This window comes from Zeus faber, assembly GCF_960531495.2.
Source record: "Zeus faber genome assembly, chromosome: 5".
Taxonomy (NCBI): domain Eukaryota; kingdom Metazoa; phylum Chordata; class Actinopteri; order Zeiformes; family Zeidae; genus Zeus; species Zeus faber.
This window is the reverse complement of record NC_137192.1, coordinates 14,012,132-14,028,344: the sequence shown is the minus strand read 5'-3', so window position 1 is coordinate 14,028,344 and position 16,213 is coordinate 14,012,132. Positions and strand designations below refer to the sequence as shown.

At 42.8% G+C, this 16,213-nt stretch overlaps 1 protein-coding gene across 1 annotated transcript; it reads right to left on the bottom strand.

Annotated features, from left to right (window-relative positions):
- Positions 1 to 1,514: 1,514 nt before the first annotated feature.
- Positions 1,515 to 11,990, bottom strand: LOC307230103 (transketolase-like; the record flags this gene model as incomplete). Its single annotated transcript, XM_080000314.1, has 14 exons — positions 1,515 to 2,526; positions 3,395 to 3,517; positions 3,809 to 3,902; positions 4,140 to 4,223; positions 4,410 to 4,540; positions 5,088 to 5,244; positions 6,932 to 7,096; positions 7,211 to 7,407; positions 7,554 to 7,672; positions 7,970 to 8,161; positions 9,083 to 9,180; positions 9,320 to 9,433; positions 9,596 to 9,713; positions 11,884 to 11,990. The coding sequence occupies 14 exons, from the start codon at positions 11,988 to 11,990 to the stop codon at positions 2,339 to 2,341; spliced, it is 1,887 nt and encodes a 628-aa protein (XP_079856440.1). The 3' UTR covers positions 1,515 to 2,338.
- Positions 11,991 to 16,213: the final 4,223 nt, after the last annotated feature.

Here is a 16,213-nt window from a genome sequence, read left to right as displayed (position 1 = left end):
ATCCATGACTAAAATAATGTTTACAAAAAGTGCGGGATATAGCATACAGACGGTCTATGAACCTTGTTTGTCCCTATGGGCTGAATAATGTTCCTGGGTGACCTTAATCTGGACGATATCTTTAATCTAAATATTATCTTATATAAAATGAAATCAAATCCCCACTTCTGATGCAAATGTCCCGCTGCACAACCCCTACATCTAGCTATAAACTCAATTTCAAAGTTATAAAGATAATTCTGCAATGATGAAAATTTGCAGAATTATCTTTATAGCTTTGAAATTGAGTTTATAGCTAAATTTAGGGGTTGTGCAGTGGGACATTTGCACCAGAAGTGGGGATTTGATGTGAGCATTCATAACAAAGGTTTGTCAAACATGTCCTTTGTTTGCTGAAGTGTCTCATTTTCATTCAGATGAATCTCAGATTATCCGAGGACAAGAGGACAAATGGAATACATCACATCAGTCCTCATTTCCAAATTCTAATTTCCCATTGAAGTTATTCCTCCGCCGCAGTGGCTCTCAGAGCAACGCACTGTCTCACAACAAGAAAACCGCACACCCACGCAGCCACTAAAAATAAAGTGGAACAATAGCTATCTGTTTTGAGGATTTAATGTGAGAACAAAATGGAAAATTCCTTTGTCTGAGAATTCGACGGTCACAAAGTGGCCCGTGCCACCGCGGGGCCACCGCTTGGCGGCGCCACGAATGAAAACACGATCGAACAACCGTGAAACAAAGCGCGTAGCTCCGGGCAGACGCAAACAAGGGTTGCCTACTGTCAATGAGACACCACATGTTTTATTTCATGACCAAGACTATAGTTCCTACAGCCGCCATGTCTATACAAATGGACTTTTTTTTTTTTTAAACATGTTTATATCCTATCAGTAAATTTCCCTGCAAGTGCATTGTACCAAAGCCAGCATTAGATATCATTAAAAGAGCATTAATAGATATTCAACGCAACCTTACCAGAATGTAATTCTTGTTTTACCCTCTTCTATGCAGGTCTTTTAAACTTTCCCAAGAATCCGGATGGATGAACTGCTGCGCGGGGTATTTGTCTTATTTTGAGTAGAGGTGGAGACTGGGAAACACTGAGGGATAAAGACGTGTTCAGCGATATCTGGGAACTCCATTCAGCAAGATTGTGAACTGTAATTGGGCGTCGTGTGTAACGGGTGGAACATCATGTGAGTCTGATGCATTTCAGTGTTCCTATCGGTCAGAAACATCCATCAAGTCTTGAAGTCTTACAGGGCATCATGTTTATGAAATAGTAATCTACCGGCTACTTAAAGAGGAGATTAAATAATGACATATCAATGCCATTTATTGTCATAAGTCACATGCATACACGCGCATCATGGAATAATAAACACTCTGAAGATCAAATGTAGAGGGCTTTATTCAATGAAAGCACGGTACATACAACATTTCAAGCAAAAGCTCAAGTGCTCTTGGATTCAAAACTCAGATGTAACGGTACCAGTGCAGCCCCGGCAAAGCCTGCCCCTCCAACTTACCCGTATGTTTAAGACGACACAAAGTGTGTCATTATGGGATGCAATGTTTTGCAGACTGCATGATTCTCAAAAAAACAGATGTAGACGTGCAAAGTTTTATTTTGATATTGTGATAAAAAAAAAAAAAAAAAAAAAAAAAGAACAGCTATGGCACCCGAACAAAAAAAGTTGAGTGCCTCACCTAAAGACAGTGATTTTCCAGTTTTAACCGTTCCATTTCAAAATGTGCAATGTGGGTTTTGAAAACATGGGTTTGAAAGTTATGGTTACTACATTTGATCATTTTTCAACGCTAAATACTACAAACATCAATTCAGTAGGCCTCATTTAGACCTTCCTCAATATCAAAGTCATCTACTTCACTAGTAAATACCCCATCCTGTCAAGAGATACATAACAAAAATATAAAAGTAATAAAATAGATTGCGGCATGTTTGTACGATGTCAGACATATCACCAATCAACACAGTAAAGATGTTGAGCTGCAACATGTGAGAATGTATGATTTTAATTTTTGTTTTTTGAGGGTCACGGTCCACTGAAAACTGAACTGGACGTTGTGGGGGCAATACGACTGACTGGGAGTGGGGGAGAAAGGGCGTTCTATGTGCGCTGTGGGGACAGAACGGTGGGACTTCACTTCAGAAATGTACGAAACAACTTCACATGACATTAATCAACACATAAAAGCATTCACGGTGAGGGGGCTCAGACGGCTGAACGTTGTGTCAATAGAAACATACTGTGTCAAAATCGGATTGGGGGGGTGAGAGTAGATAGAAGAGGATGGGGCCGCCGGAGCGTTACTTGGCGTTGGCCGAGCTGCTCAGCATCTTGCGGATGGCCTGGACGATGGCGTCGCGGTCGATGCCGTAGATCTTGAGCAGCTCGTGGGGTTTGCCGCTGCGGGGAACATGGGACACGGCCAGGCGGTGCAGAGTGAAGCTGGACTCATTGACCACGGCCGTGCACACCGCCTCCCCCAGGCCACCTGTGGAACACCGTCAGGTGTCATATTAGGTGTCTTTGTATTACACACGCACGCACACGCACGCACGCACACACACACACACACACACACACACACACACACACACACACACACACACACACACACACACACACACACACACACACACACACACACACACACACACACACACAAGCCAATGTAGCCCTACAAGTAAAATGCTGTATTTTATTTTCTAAGAGTGTATGAACAATAGAGAGAGGGAGGCCGTCGACGGCACGAGAATTCCAAAAAAAGAAAGGAAAGTCCCTCTCTAATCGTGGCGCCGTTAAAAAAATAATGACATTCCTCACATTCAGATGCAACATGTCCTCGGTCCAGTCCATGCCCCATCCCCTTCTCATTCTCCTCACACACACAGTCACACACACACACACACACACACACACACACACACACACACACACACACACACACACACACACACACACACACACTAGCTCGGGCCGGCCATGGCCGCCTGTGCTATCTAGGTCACCGACAACCCCATGGGCACACGTTCAGTTAAGGAAATCTGACAGCACTCTGCCTCTCTGGCCCTCACCCTCGCTCCCTCCTCAGTGTAGGAAATGCACCACAATACCTCACGCACTATGACAACACATGCACTCTCCCTCTGCGTGGCCAATGGGTAGATGCCATCATACAACATCTCCACCATTGGTCCAATAGGAACACGCCACCACACAACACATGCTGGCACCTGGACCAATAAGAAGGCCCCTGCTGCATTTATGTTTAATACTCGGTGCTCTTGGTTGCCAGGTTAAAAGCAGCCATTCATTATGCAAAAGCTTTCCAATTTGACTACATTCCTTTCAAACCTTACCTTCATAGTAGTGGTCTTCCACAGTGATGATGCGTCCCCTGGTGGCACGCGCATGGTCAATAATCGTCTTGCTATCCAATGGTTTGATTGTGAAAGGGTCAATTACCCTGATGGAGATCCTTTCTACAAGACCAATTATTAATTTCAGTGAAAAAGAAAACAGTGATAAATGAGAGAATCAATAGTTTACCATGATGATATCGTGATTTCAGATGCACATACCCAAAGAGACAGATTAACAGTTATTACCTGATTTTAATTGAAACAAGCTCAAAACCTGGTTTGAACAGTATGGATGATGGATGGAACCACCATACGTTACTATTGTTTTTTACGGGGTCAAGCCTCCATGTATTTCCATGTATTTTACAGTCAAAGAACAACTTTTGAATTCACAATCTGACTTCACTTTACCTTTCTTGAGATGCTCGGCTGCAGCCAGAGCTTCATGCAGTGTGACTCCAGCTGCAACCACAGTCACCTGGTCGTCCTTGCTCTGGTACACAACCTGGCAGCAACAACGACAAGACTGAGAGTTATGCATCCAAATATCCCTGGTTGCACAATTCATCCCATCCTCAAGAAAATGACAGGGTTCGTCACTAACGACATGCTGGCAGTGGAGTTATTATTTGGGAAAGAGAGCTGCGTGATTTGTGGCTTTTCAATATACTATTATTATATGGGCTTTCCATAGTGTGTGTTTCACCTGAGCTTGAATTGTAATATGAATTGTAATATACACCTTGGCCTGTCCGACATGGAAGTCTTCATTGCTGTTGTAGATGATAGCATTCTCTGGGCGGCTGGTTCTGATGTAGCAAACACCCTTTCAACACAGATAACACAAAGCATGCAAGCGTTTGAATTTTGCGAAGAAAATAAATTCATGAATTATAAAAAGTCCCTGAAACATCTCTGGAAATGGTGCTGTTATGTGTGAATACATTTTCAGAGCAACATCAGCCAGTGGACCTTTGGTCGTTTGGCATATACGTAGGTGTTATGTATGTACCTTTGTCATCCCAGCCAACTCCACAGCCTTCTCAGTGGAGACGCCATCACTGGGGTAGAAAATGGTTGCGGCAGGGAGGGCCCTGAACATGGCCATGTCTTCCAGACCCATCTGAGTAGGGCCTTCTTCTCCTTAAATAGAGACACGTTCACAAAACTCTCATTATGTAACCAGCAAACATATCCTCACAGTACAGTCCACCATGTTATCCCCTCGTCGGACTATCGGTCGTACTGGCTGCTCTACAGACAGTTAAAACTGGCTGACGGACAAAGTGTTATGCAGAGTACCTGCACTAACAGAGAGACACCTGCTTCCCTGGGGACAGCTTCCAGGACAGACAGGAAAGGTGAAAGGTGGTGGGGCTGAGTGCTGGGAGCATCGGGTGAAGGTCAAGGAAAACACAGGTTAAAGGACAGAGAAAGGATTGGAAACATTCACACCGGCAGAGGGAGCATTTTCGGAGCTTCATCAACATTTAGGAGGGTGTGAAAGAGGGGTCTCAAGGAAACAGCTGTTCATAAGTGACCAAATTCGCCGTGGGCAATCAAACGTGAAGGAGTGAGGGTGCGGGTGTCGGACTGGACAGATAAGGGTGCGGAGGTGAACCGGGGGGTGTTCGGGGGTGTTCAGGGGTGTGTTAGTCAGAAAAAGCTTGGATATAGCAGTTTTACCAACCAGTAGACACGCCGCAGTGGGACCCACACAGGTTGATGTTGCTCTCTGAGACCGCGGCTGTGCGCAGCTGGTCGTAGGCTCGGGTGAAGAAGGAGGCGAGAGTGCTGGCGAACACAATGTTCCTCTCACGGGCAGCGCAGCCCATAGCCACGCTCACCTATCAGGAAAATGGGATGTGATGACCTTTTTGTGCCTGCCCCAAAACACCTTGACGAACGTAGAATATCCACATATCTAAAGAGTAAATTCTGAATGTGGCGTCAAGTACATTTAAAAAGACTGGGCCGTGCCTCTTTTATCCCAGGCACAATTTAAGTACGTAAACCGCTGGATGAGCCTATTTCAGAGCTCTGGAGCTTAGTCCCCATATGAATGGAATCAGTGGCATGCCTCCACGCACACTTTATTTCCTGTTTCCTGTCCCCAAAGCACTCCCAAATCCCTTGTCTCCTCTTGTGGATTTTTCGAAATGTCTCGTTGCCCGAGGACAGAGAAAAGCAATTTTTCCCCTTTGAAGTTCTATTTTTCTAAAATGATGCATTACACTTTGGAAAGGTTAAAAAAATTGGATTATCCTACTCAAGACCACTGTACATTGAAGTGGTGGGGAGATGTTACTATTGCATATAGTGGAATAAAAAAGATGTCTTCATGGCAGCCATATCTATTTAATATTTTTAGTTTATGGGTTTCAGTTCTTTATGACTTTCTTATTAGAAGATAAACCATCCTTAAAATTCATCTTTTGACAGCTGTAATTGAACCTAACCAGATGGAACCCCCTCTACACTGATTAATGTTTAATCTCTGAAGACACTTGTTATAACCGCTTCTCAACACCAAATGCCTGACATATATCATCCGGAAGCTGTTGCAACCAGAGCAATAATAAATGGTTTCATGTCTCTTTATTGAATAATAAATTATGGTGGGATAAAAAAAAGTATTAATCTATATACATATATAACAGTGGCAGGAATAGTGACGTGTCATTGTCAGCAGTAGCAGCCAGGCAGACCTCTTGAAGGTGTGTTGTTAATCAGTCATGTATTTTCCCCATTGTTCAATAATAGATGGATTGACCATGTATTATTCAATCGGCCAATTTTAGAAAACACAGCAGTTAAATGAGGGTAAAATAAACCAATCAGAGCGAAGAGAGAGGTGTTCTCACAGCTGCAATAATGCACATAAGAAAAAATATCCCTGCCCTTACCTTCGTCTGGGCAGGGATATTTCCTGAACAAAATCCCTCTTTCCACCCTCTACGCCTTAACCCAGAACCCTGCAGCCCTTCTCACATTAAAATAAACCGTCCCAACTTCGGGGATCTCCACTGGCTTCCTACGTCTGCTCCCAAATATAAAACACTGTTTCTTGTCGACGGTTATTGCTCACGTTTAAAACTCCAGTCTGTTCACTCCACGCCACCACCCTCTTAGCTCATGTAGCTCCATAGGTGCCACTAGAGCTCATAAACTGCTCGTCCCTGAAGCAACTCTCCACCACCATTGTACTGTCATTTTGGAACCCAACCCCCTACTGTCAGAATGGCTGAGGGTCCTTCCTGCACGAGCATCTTCATCCCCATCTATGATATTCTATTCTATATTCTATTTTAGGCTTTGATGCACAGCCAGTTTGACTTATAATGATAAAGTTATTATTATTACTTATATTATTTAAACTCGCATAATGTTAAATTGCGTCGGCTGAATGACCAACAATGTAACGTCATTCAACATGTTTGGCAGAGGGAGACTGCCACAACGAGACGCCACAGTTACAGTTTTGTAAGCTTGATGTGAACCTTGACAACAATTATATCTATTTCGTGGTCATACCATGTTTTGCTGAGCGATGTAGCACTCAACAAAGCGGTTGGGATGTTCATTCTTGAAGATTTCTGAATAAGTGAGGTTGTTGGTGTCTCCGTCCAGGGCCACGACACGCTCGTTGTAACGGCCAAGCTTGGCCAGGGCCATCCCATAAGCCTTGCGGGTTGCAATCTACAGAGAGGGGAACGACGAGGAAAGATGTTGGGTTGTTCAAACGTTGTCACACGCATGGGAAACGGAACACGACAGAGCCTCCATGGCCACGTGCCGGTGTAGAGACGGTACCTTCTCCCCAGGCTTGTAGCTCGGGGCGCTCGGCATCCTGACGTTCCTCAAGCTCACAGGCGGGGAGTCCTCCATCGGAGCGGCTGGATACAGGCGCTTGCTGCTGTTCATGATGCGGCTCTGCAGGTCTTTGAGAACCACCTCCGCCATGTCTTTGGGCACAGGCTTGGCGTGCCAGCCCACCTTATCCTCAGCAGCTGAAACCATACAGTACCGACACATCCCATTAGTGGACTCACTCTGTCTTGCACACAGATCACTCTGGAGGGAAAGAGTAATGTGCTCGTGAAAATACAACGCTTAAAAAGAGGTTGCGCGCAGGGCAGTGACCGGGAGCAGTTACCTGGGATGCCTTTGCCTTTGATGGTTTTGGCGAGGATGGCAGTGGGCTGGTGGCGTGGTTGGCTCAGAGCCTTGCAGAGCTCTTCCACGCTGTGTCCGTCCACAATGATGGCATGCCAGCTGCACGCACACACACACCAGACACGCACACATATGAAGATGCACGCGGTAGAAATCATCTGGACGGACGGCGTGCGCAGGCACACCAACTCCCACAGATGACGTGACACGTTCACTGTTTAACATTCCTAGTGATAATAAGAGTGTTTTGCTTTGGGGTTCATACCAATAAAATGACTTCATATTACTAATCACAATTTGTTAATCTATTCATTACATTGAAATTGGCATCATTCTTTACTAGTATTTCTTTTCCCCCTTGAAACTCCCTCGGGTTTCTCTCTCACACATCCTTACCCAAAAGCTTCACAGCGTTTCTGATATTTCTCGAGGTGGTGTTGCAGGGGCGCCGCTTCGCTTTGCCCCAGGCGGTTGATGTCCATGATGGCCACCAGGTTGTCCAGTTGGTAGTAGGAGGCGAACGACATGGCCTCCCACACCGAGCCCTCCGATAGCTCTCCATCTCCCATCAGGCAGTACACGCGGTAGCTGAAACGTAGAAAAGGGTGGGGTCAAAGTGTGTGTACTTCACTCTGTGTGTGTGTGTGTGTGTGTGCGTGCGTGCGTGCGTGGGTGGGTGCGTGCGTGTGTGTGTGTGTGAACATAATGCACCATGACAGTTTTCCAGTCAGATTGGTTTCCGTGTCTTAATCTGACAGAATGGATCGGTAAGCAGCTGGGAACTGAGAAAGCACCCTGAGGTCCACGGAGAAGGAGGAGGAGCCACTTCACACCTTCCTCTGTGACACATTACAGACTATGTCTCACGGAAGAAACCAGCCAACATGTACACTTTGATTGCAATAGAAAAAATTTAATAATTTTCTTTCATCGTGGTGATATTAATGGTAATATTATCGTGCCATTAGATTCAATTCTAAAATATTCAGTCGTTATTCAGTGTTTGTTTAATTTATTTTCCAGAGCCAAAGCAGCTTTAACAAAATCTAATTTTGTTGAAATGTACGTCAGTGGTTCAGAACAATACATTTGGACAAAGCCACGGCTGGTTGAATGCACCGTATTTGAATTTGATTGTGAGCCGCAATGTCTGAATGCTGGAGATAGGGAGGGATATGACTGCTGGGCCTGTGATTATTAGAGCAGAAGAATTGGGAGAGCAAAGCACAAATCCACTCTACACACTCGCAGAAAAAAAAGAAAAAATCTGCAGCCTGCACTGAAATGAACTCCCCTAATCACCGTAATACGATCGCGGGGACCTCAAATAATTGCCATTGTACCTGCGCTGTCCTTGCACCAGGAGAAAGACCAAGTGGGGCCTCAGTGAGTTGATACATTTTGATATATTATCATGAAAGGAGCCAAGTAAACAAAGGCGTTTTAATCTAAGGGGGCTCCGATGCAGCATATTGAAACTGTGCCTGATGTGTGCATTTGAATATTCACCTTGACTTGTCGAAGTACTTCCCAGAATAGGCCATACCACACGCCACTCCCAGACCCTGTCCCAAAGAGCCGGTGGTCACATCCACAAACTGCTGCTTCTGAAATGCATACACACACACGGGCGCGCACAAAAAGTGTTTTTTTTCCCCAAGTTTGCCTTAAATCAGGATACCATATTGTTGGTGTTTAGAAGCAGCGGGAGTTGACATGACATACGGTACGCGGGACCACTCTTACAGGTGTAGGGTGGCCCTCCAGGGTGGAGTCAACCTGGCACAGGTTGAGCAGCTCGCTGTCCTTCAGGAAGCCCGTCTCCACCCACATGGAGTACAGGGCGGGAGCCGCATGGCCCTGAGGATCCATTAAAACCACGTGAACAACAGCAGGAAATGACGTACAGACCACACACACACACACACACACACAGACACACACACACATAAACCCTTGCACATGGGCACGGGCTTGAAGGCTAATGACGTTCTCTCCGTGCAGTGAGGCGCTGGGCTTCACCTTGGAGAGGATGAAGCGGTCGTTGTTGAAGTTCCTCAGGTCCTCGGCGCGGTACTTCATCGTGTGGAAGAACAGCACAGACATGATCTCTGCCACACTGCAGCATGATGTGGGGTGTCTGGAGGACAAGGGGGGGAAGGGTGGTCCACATGTCAACAATATACGGATCACACACACACACACACACACACACACACACACACACACACACACACACACCCTCAATACTTTTGTTCATGTACAACGGTTGCATGGTGTTTGGTTGGATTAAGAGAGTGAAAGGTCTCTAGGCAACTATTTTTTAGTTCTAACTCTCACATTTTTCCTCCATTTGTCTTTTCTGTGAAGGTTCTGGAAATACCATATTACTGGATGATGATGCGGAATACGGGCCAATTTAAAATATGGAGCGAAAAAAGTGACGGAGTCTATCTTCAAAATGTACGACAAGGCAATATTGTCTTTAACCAAAATTTATGTTATTTACTTCATTGGTCCCCAAACAAATTAGCCAATAAGCTGAAACATAACAGCGACCAGAGGCATTATCTCTCAGCCCAATCTGTCTCAGAAATCTGATGCATAAGCCATTTTAGATGACATTAATCTACATGAATATGTAATGACCCCCTTGAGAAAATGGGGTCAGTGCAGTAGTATGAAGATGATTCAAATTCAAAAACTAATATAAAAATGCATACGTTACTGAAGTTAATGTGCAAGTTTCCTGGTAAAGAAATAATGAATGGGTCCCTATATGCTTCCATAAACCAAAAAATGTTCACATTTGATAAAAATGGGCAAATATGCATTTAAATATGTATTGCAAGTTAATACAACCAAAATAAGAATCCAAAATTCTAATTTAACAGCTGCTAAATGCATCTCAAAGACTTTCATCTCAAAAATTCTTAGGCCTCTAAAAAACCATGTGCACATGAATAATCTACAAAGGACAAAGATAACTAAAAGAAAGAAACTATAAGAGCATCTTAATGGACTCTTTGCTATCATAAATTAAATTGTTTATTAAGGTACACAAACGTGCTTTATAAAGACCTTTGGAGTAGAATCCCATCCATTGAAATAAATGACACATAATTGTGGTCAATGATCCTTCCCTGAAATCCTTTGTTCCAACGAGCATGAGTTTGAGATCCCAAAAATTATGTATCGCACTACCTGTATTACAGTAGGGCCATAAATTGAAACATCAGGTGTTCTTTAAAGAAAACCATTTCAGCCTATTTCATAACCTATTTCACATTGAGGTTAATTAAAATCATAAAAATCTAGTTCGCATATATATCCTTTTCAATAACAGAAACAACATTACAAAATAAGACAAAGAAACACAGTAGCTATAAAAAAGCTCTGTGAGGGGAAAATGTTTTAGTTTGAAATCATTAAGTGATTATATATCAAATGAGAATTTGCACGGCCATGTGCGTCCCCCTGTCTACCCATGCGGACGCCAGTCTCTCTATTGTGGCCATCACTGGACAAGGTCGTTCAAATCTTTCTGAACAGTTATATAAACTAACTTTTTGCAACTGTTTATAACTGTTATATAATATTATTTTATTTAAAAAATGCTGTGAGATACAAGGTTGACGGAGGTTATATAACTCAATTGTAAAATAATTATAATGCATTTTACGATTTCAGTATAGGTTGTCTAAATGGCCAATGGCCATTTATTGAATTTTATTTTTTTTGTTAAAAAAAAGAAAATCCATTGTGCTAGGCTGTGATGACAAATTTTCAGTTATATTTAAACATGCAACAAAATTAGATTTTTTAACAATATGCAACAGCATGGATACTTTGCTATTAAACTTTTATTTGGTGAAAATAATTCCTATAATACCAAATCGCCTTATGCCAGATGCCTCAGAACAAAGATGGAACATGCTGTTCCTAGTGATCGCCATTGCATCGATGTGTGTGCTTGTGTTTATAGTGTGTGCTTGTAGATGTGTCTGGATTTGTCCAGAAAGTATGCATGTTGCAAAAAATAAATGTGAGTATGTGAAATTATGTTTGTATGTGTGTGTGTGTGTGTGTGTGGTTGTGTGTGGGTGTGTGTGGGTGTGTGTGCCTGTAGTTGCGTGCAAGTGTCCAGATGTGCATGTTGCAAAAAAATATAATCCAATATTTGCCAAATGTTCTACTGGGCAAACCTGCAATACGCAGAGGGTGCATTTAAACGACGTGTGTTGAGTGAATGTGTGTTTGTGTTTGTGTGTGTGTGTGTGTGTGTGTTTGAACACACAAAGGCGTCTCACCCAATGCCCGCAGCTGTGGTAGCCTTGATGGCGTTGATCCTGAGGCGGTTGGCAATATTCCTGAGTGCCTGGACTGTCTGCTGGTCTGGTTTGTGGTAGTCCTCCATGAAGGCAAAAAGGAAAAGTTCCAAGAGAACCAGAAAAGTGGACAAAATTAGAATCCTCGGTTGTGAGCGTGTGTGTGTGTATGTGTGTGTGTGTGTGTGTGTGCGTGTGTATGCACAAGAGTGAGAGGATTGAAAAAGAGCAGAAGCTGGTTCGTCCTCGTTGAGTGGTAGAGGGATGGAGAGATAGAGAGAGGGGGGGGGGGTTGTGCAGATTTTATGTTGTGTGTTCAGACACATTCCACACACACACACACGCACACACACACACACACACACACACACACACACACACACACACACACACACACACACACACACACACACACACACACACGGGACACGCAAGGGATGGGGCGGCCTATGACGTGAGCTGGGTCTTAGTGCTAAAGTCAAAATGCACCCATTGCATTGGCTACTGTAGGAGTGGGATGCAGGAGGTGTGCCGTGGGGGAGGGGGTGGGGGCACGGGGGGAGGGCGGGGAGGGGGTAGATGGATAGATAGGGGGAGGGCCGACACTTTTTAAGCATCCAATGCCAGTTGAATTCGGCTTTGCTGTCAAAACCTGTAAGTCGGAGCACGGCGGTTGGCCGTTCTTTGTTCAGAAAGCTCCGGGACGCTCCTCCTTACAAACCCCACCCCAACATCACCTCCGCCCTCCAACCACACTGTGTCCAAACAGGGCATTAGCTTGGTAATGGTACGGATAAAGAGATGTGTGAGACGTATGAGGGGTGGAAGAACAAAGGGGTGAGAGATCTACTTGTGGGGGTCTTGGATCAGGTTAACATCTCACAGTACATCAGTGGATTGAACCTCTTTTCCCTGATTTTCTCCTCTGATATCACTATGTGTAAACCTCAGTGCACTCAGGACATTGTATATGTTGGTGCATGTACATGTATGTGCATTTCTGTCTGTAGGCGTTATGTACTTAGAATATTACCTTGGATTGTGCTTTTTTTTCTGCCAGTACTGTATGTGTATTTCATAACTGCAGCACACTGGATACATGTTGGAACAGGTTCGTGTTTCATTCCACTATCTTTTTCAAATCGTTATTACAGTGGTACCTCCACTTACGACTGCATCTACTTACGACTAATCCAAGATACGAGTGGCGATAGTGGCAAAAATTTGTATCGACTTGCGACCGTCTGCTCCGAGACACGACCGTGGAAATTTGCAGTTGGCGCGTCGGTGGCCAGTCAGCAGTCAGTCAGCAGTCAGTCAGCAGTCAGTCAGCACTCAGTCAGCAGTCAGTCAGCACTCAGTCAGCGGGCGACCTACATGGTGTGTGCACGTAGTTCGTGGCTTATCGATATTTTTTTCATATTTACTGTGTTTGTGCTGTGTATTTTGTTTATTTTCACCCTTCATGATGAGTCCTAAGAAGAAGGATGATGGGAAAAAGAAAAAGACGATGATTCCCATTGAAACTAAGAAGGAAATCATAGAAAAAAATGAGCGTGGTGTGTATGGGAAAAATTGCTTCGACATACGACTGTTTTAACATACGACCGTTCCTATAGAACCAATTACAGTCGTAAGTCAAGGTACCACTGTATTACTATTTCATTTATCTATCTATCTATCTATCTATCTATCTATATATCTATCTATCTATCTATCTATCTATCTATCTATCTATCTATCTATCTATCTATCTATCTATCTATCTATCTATCTATCTATCTATCTATCTATCTATCTATCTATCTATCTATCTATCTATCTATCTATTTATTTATTTAATTTCTTAATTACTTATTTATCTATCTATCCATTTACTTATCTGAGGTTTTGTGGGGTGATTGAGCTGCGGGGTTGGGTGTGAGGGAGAGCTTCAGTACACATTGCATGTATCTCAATGTGTATTTATGTCCAAGAAATCCCTCGATTGTTCAGCTCAAGGGATTGATCTTTTCTAAAAATAAATTTCCAGATATTCTGATTGCCTTGTGCGTAGCATAACTTAATTTTAAGCCTCGCTAACAGCAGTGACCACACTATAGACGGGGTCCAGGTTAGTCGTGTTAGATACGAATCACAGTTTTCTGAGTTTCCTTAGAACCCATCATCACTTCGTATCGACACCAATTACAGACTTTCGAGTTCCCATGGAAGGTGGCATCAGTTTGCTCGTCTTTTTTTATCAGCATCACTACTAAAACGAGTTACAGTATTCCGAGTTTCCATTGAATGCAGCATCGGCTCCTGCTGTCTGTCAGCTCGAACCAGCACGAATCCTGTGTGAAGCAACCACTACACACCAATTTGGTCTACACCAGAACCTCACCGGATTCAAATGCCCCCCCAGAGCCACAACCTGAACATACAGTATATTACAAATTGGATCCACAAACTAATTATGGTACACCAACGAATCTGCATTGGTTGCACAGTTTTCACTAATTCCTGCTAAAAATAAAAATTAATGTGGATCAAACTTGAACCACAAGATGTCTGAAATGCCCCGAACGCTCCGGCAGTTGACGTGCACCAGACACTTTTAGCCCGAAATGCCAAGGAGAAAAATAATAAAAATCTGATAAAAAACAATAGATGAAAACAATGGACCCCTAATGATAATAATAATAATAATAATAATAATAATAATAATAATAATTATTATTATTATTATTATTATTATTGTAATAATGATGATGATGATAATAACACATAATTTTTATTCTTTTTTGGGCAGAGGGTTATTCTGGGTTATTCAGAATGGAATCCTGAAAATGCCCCAATGATGAATAAAAGAATAGACTCATGAATGTGGAAATATAAAGAGGAATAGAAAATGAATCAGAGAAAAAACAAATAAATGTGGAAATATAAACACAAATTAAAAATCATTTGGAGAATATATAATGAAAAAGATTGAAAAGTCTGGAAATGAATATTGAAATATAAACTGGTGTGAATTAGAATTGATGACCACTTTTCCTTTTTATATATATTTTTACATTTATTTATTCATTTGTTTCCGGATGGAAATTAATAAATTGTGATTCACACCAGTTTATATTTCTATATTAATTTCCAGGTTTATCAATCTTTTCCAGCATATATTTTCCAATTGTTTTATAATTCCTCTTAATATTTCCTCATTCAATTACGAATTATTTTATTCATTTTTTTTTAAATTATACTTTGTATATTTTCACATTTATTTATTTATCCTTTTAGTCATTTATTTATCATTGTGGCGCTTTCAGCGTTCCATAATTCCGCAGTTGCACGTTTTCGGTGCGTGCGTGCGCGCAAAACGCAGGTGACAGAGTTTATTGAAGCTTTTCTGCCATCTAGTGACCAACCCCTGACAGTACATGTGACCTGCTTCCAATTTCCAATGCGTCCCTGCCTGCACTCACTGGCCGCACTTCTCTGTGTAGTGTGTTGTGTTTCTTCATTTGATTCGTCGGTAGACAGACAAGTTGATATTTGAGACAAAGCTCATCTTAATAAGCGTAACATGCGCGCGTGTGTTCTCCACCAACAGCCTTAACAAATACTGGGCATGCAATGAATCGATGGATTAGAAGGGGGAAGGACGAACACACTACTACTAATGTGGTTAAACATGATGCATTCTGCAGCCATCAGAGGGATTAGATGGAATTGAACCAAATGGCCACGGACTTAATGATTAAATGGAACACAAATAAGTCAAATTAATTATTATGTTGTGTCCACATGTTCATGTTCCCCACATAAACCCAAACCACATTTGCATCGCTCAATTTTGAATGGCCCTTCACTGCTGGCCATTCCAAACATTACACACCAGAGGACACTGTCAACCCAGAAATGTGTGCGGATTACCTCCAGAAATAGGGATTTATTGCACCATGTGAGAAGACAAATAATAAAAATAGGAAGATAAAACAAAGTGTCTGCTCGCCTCTCGCTACAGCCGCTCCTGCAAGACAGCAGTGGTAGCTACTGCGTTGTGGCTTTTCGAAAACGCTGTCATGGAATGTCAAATCCATTCGGCGGTTCTTTGAAACATTAAATTAACTTAAATGTCTTTAATAACGCATTCAGCCCGTCATGGGCGAGATGGAATGATACCTAACGACTGCTTTAGCTTTTAATAACATCCATCCACGTTGTACCCATGACTTTAATGGCATCCCTGAAGTGTTTTAAAGAGAGACAGGCTGTATCACATCACTCTGCTCGTCTCTCCCCTCTCTATCTGCTGCTGCACCTCCTC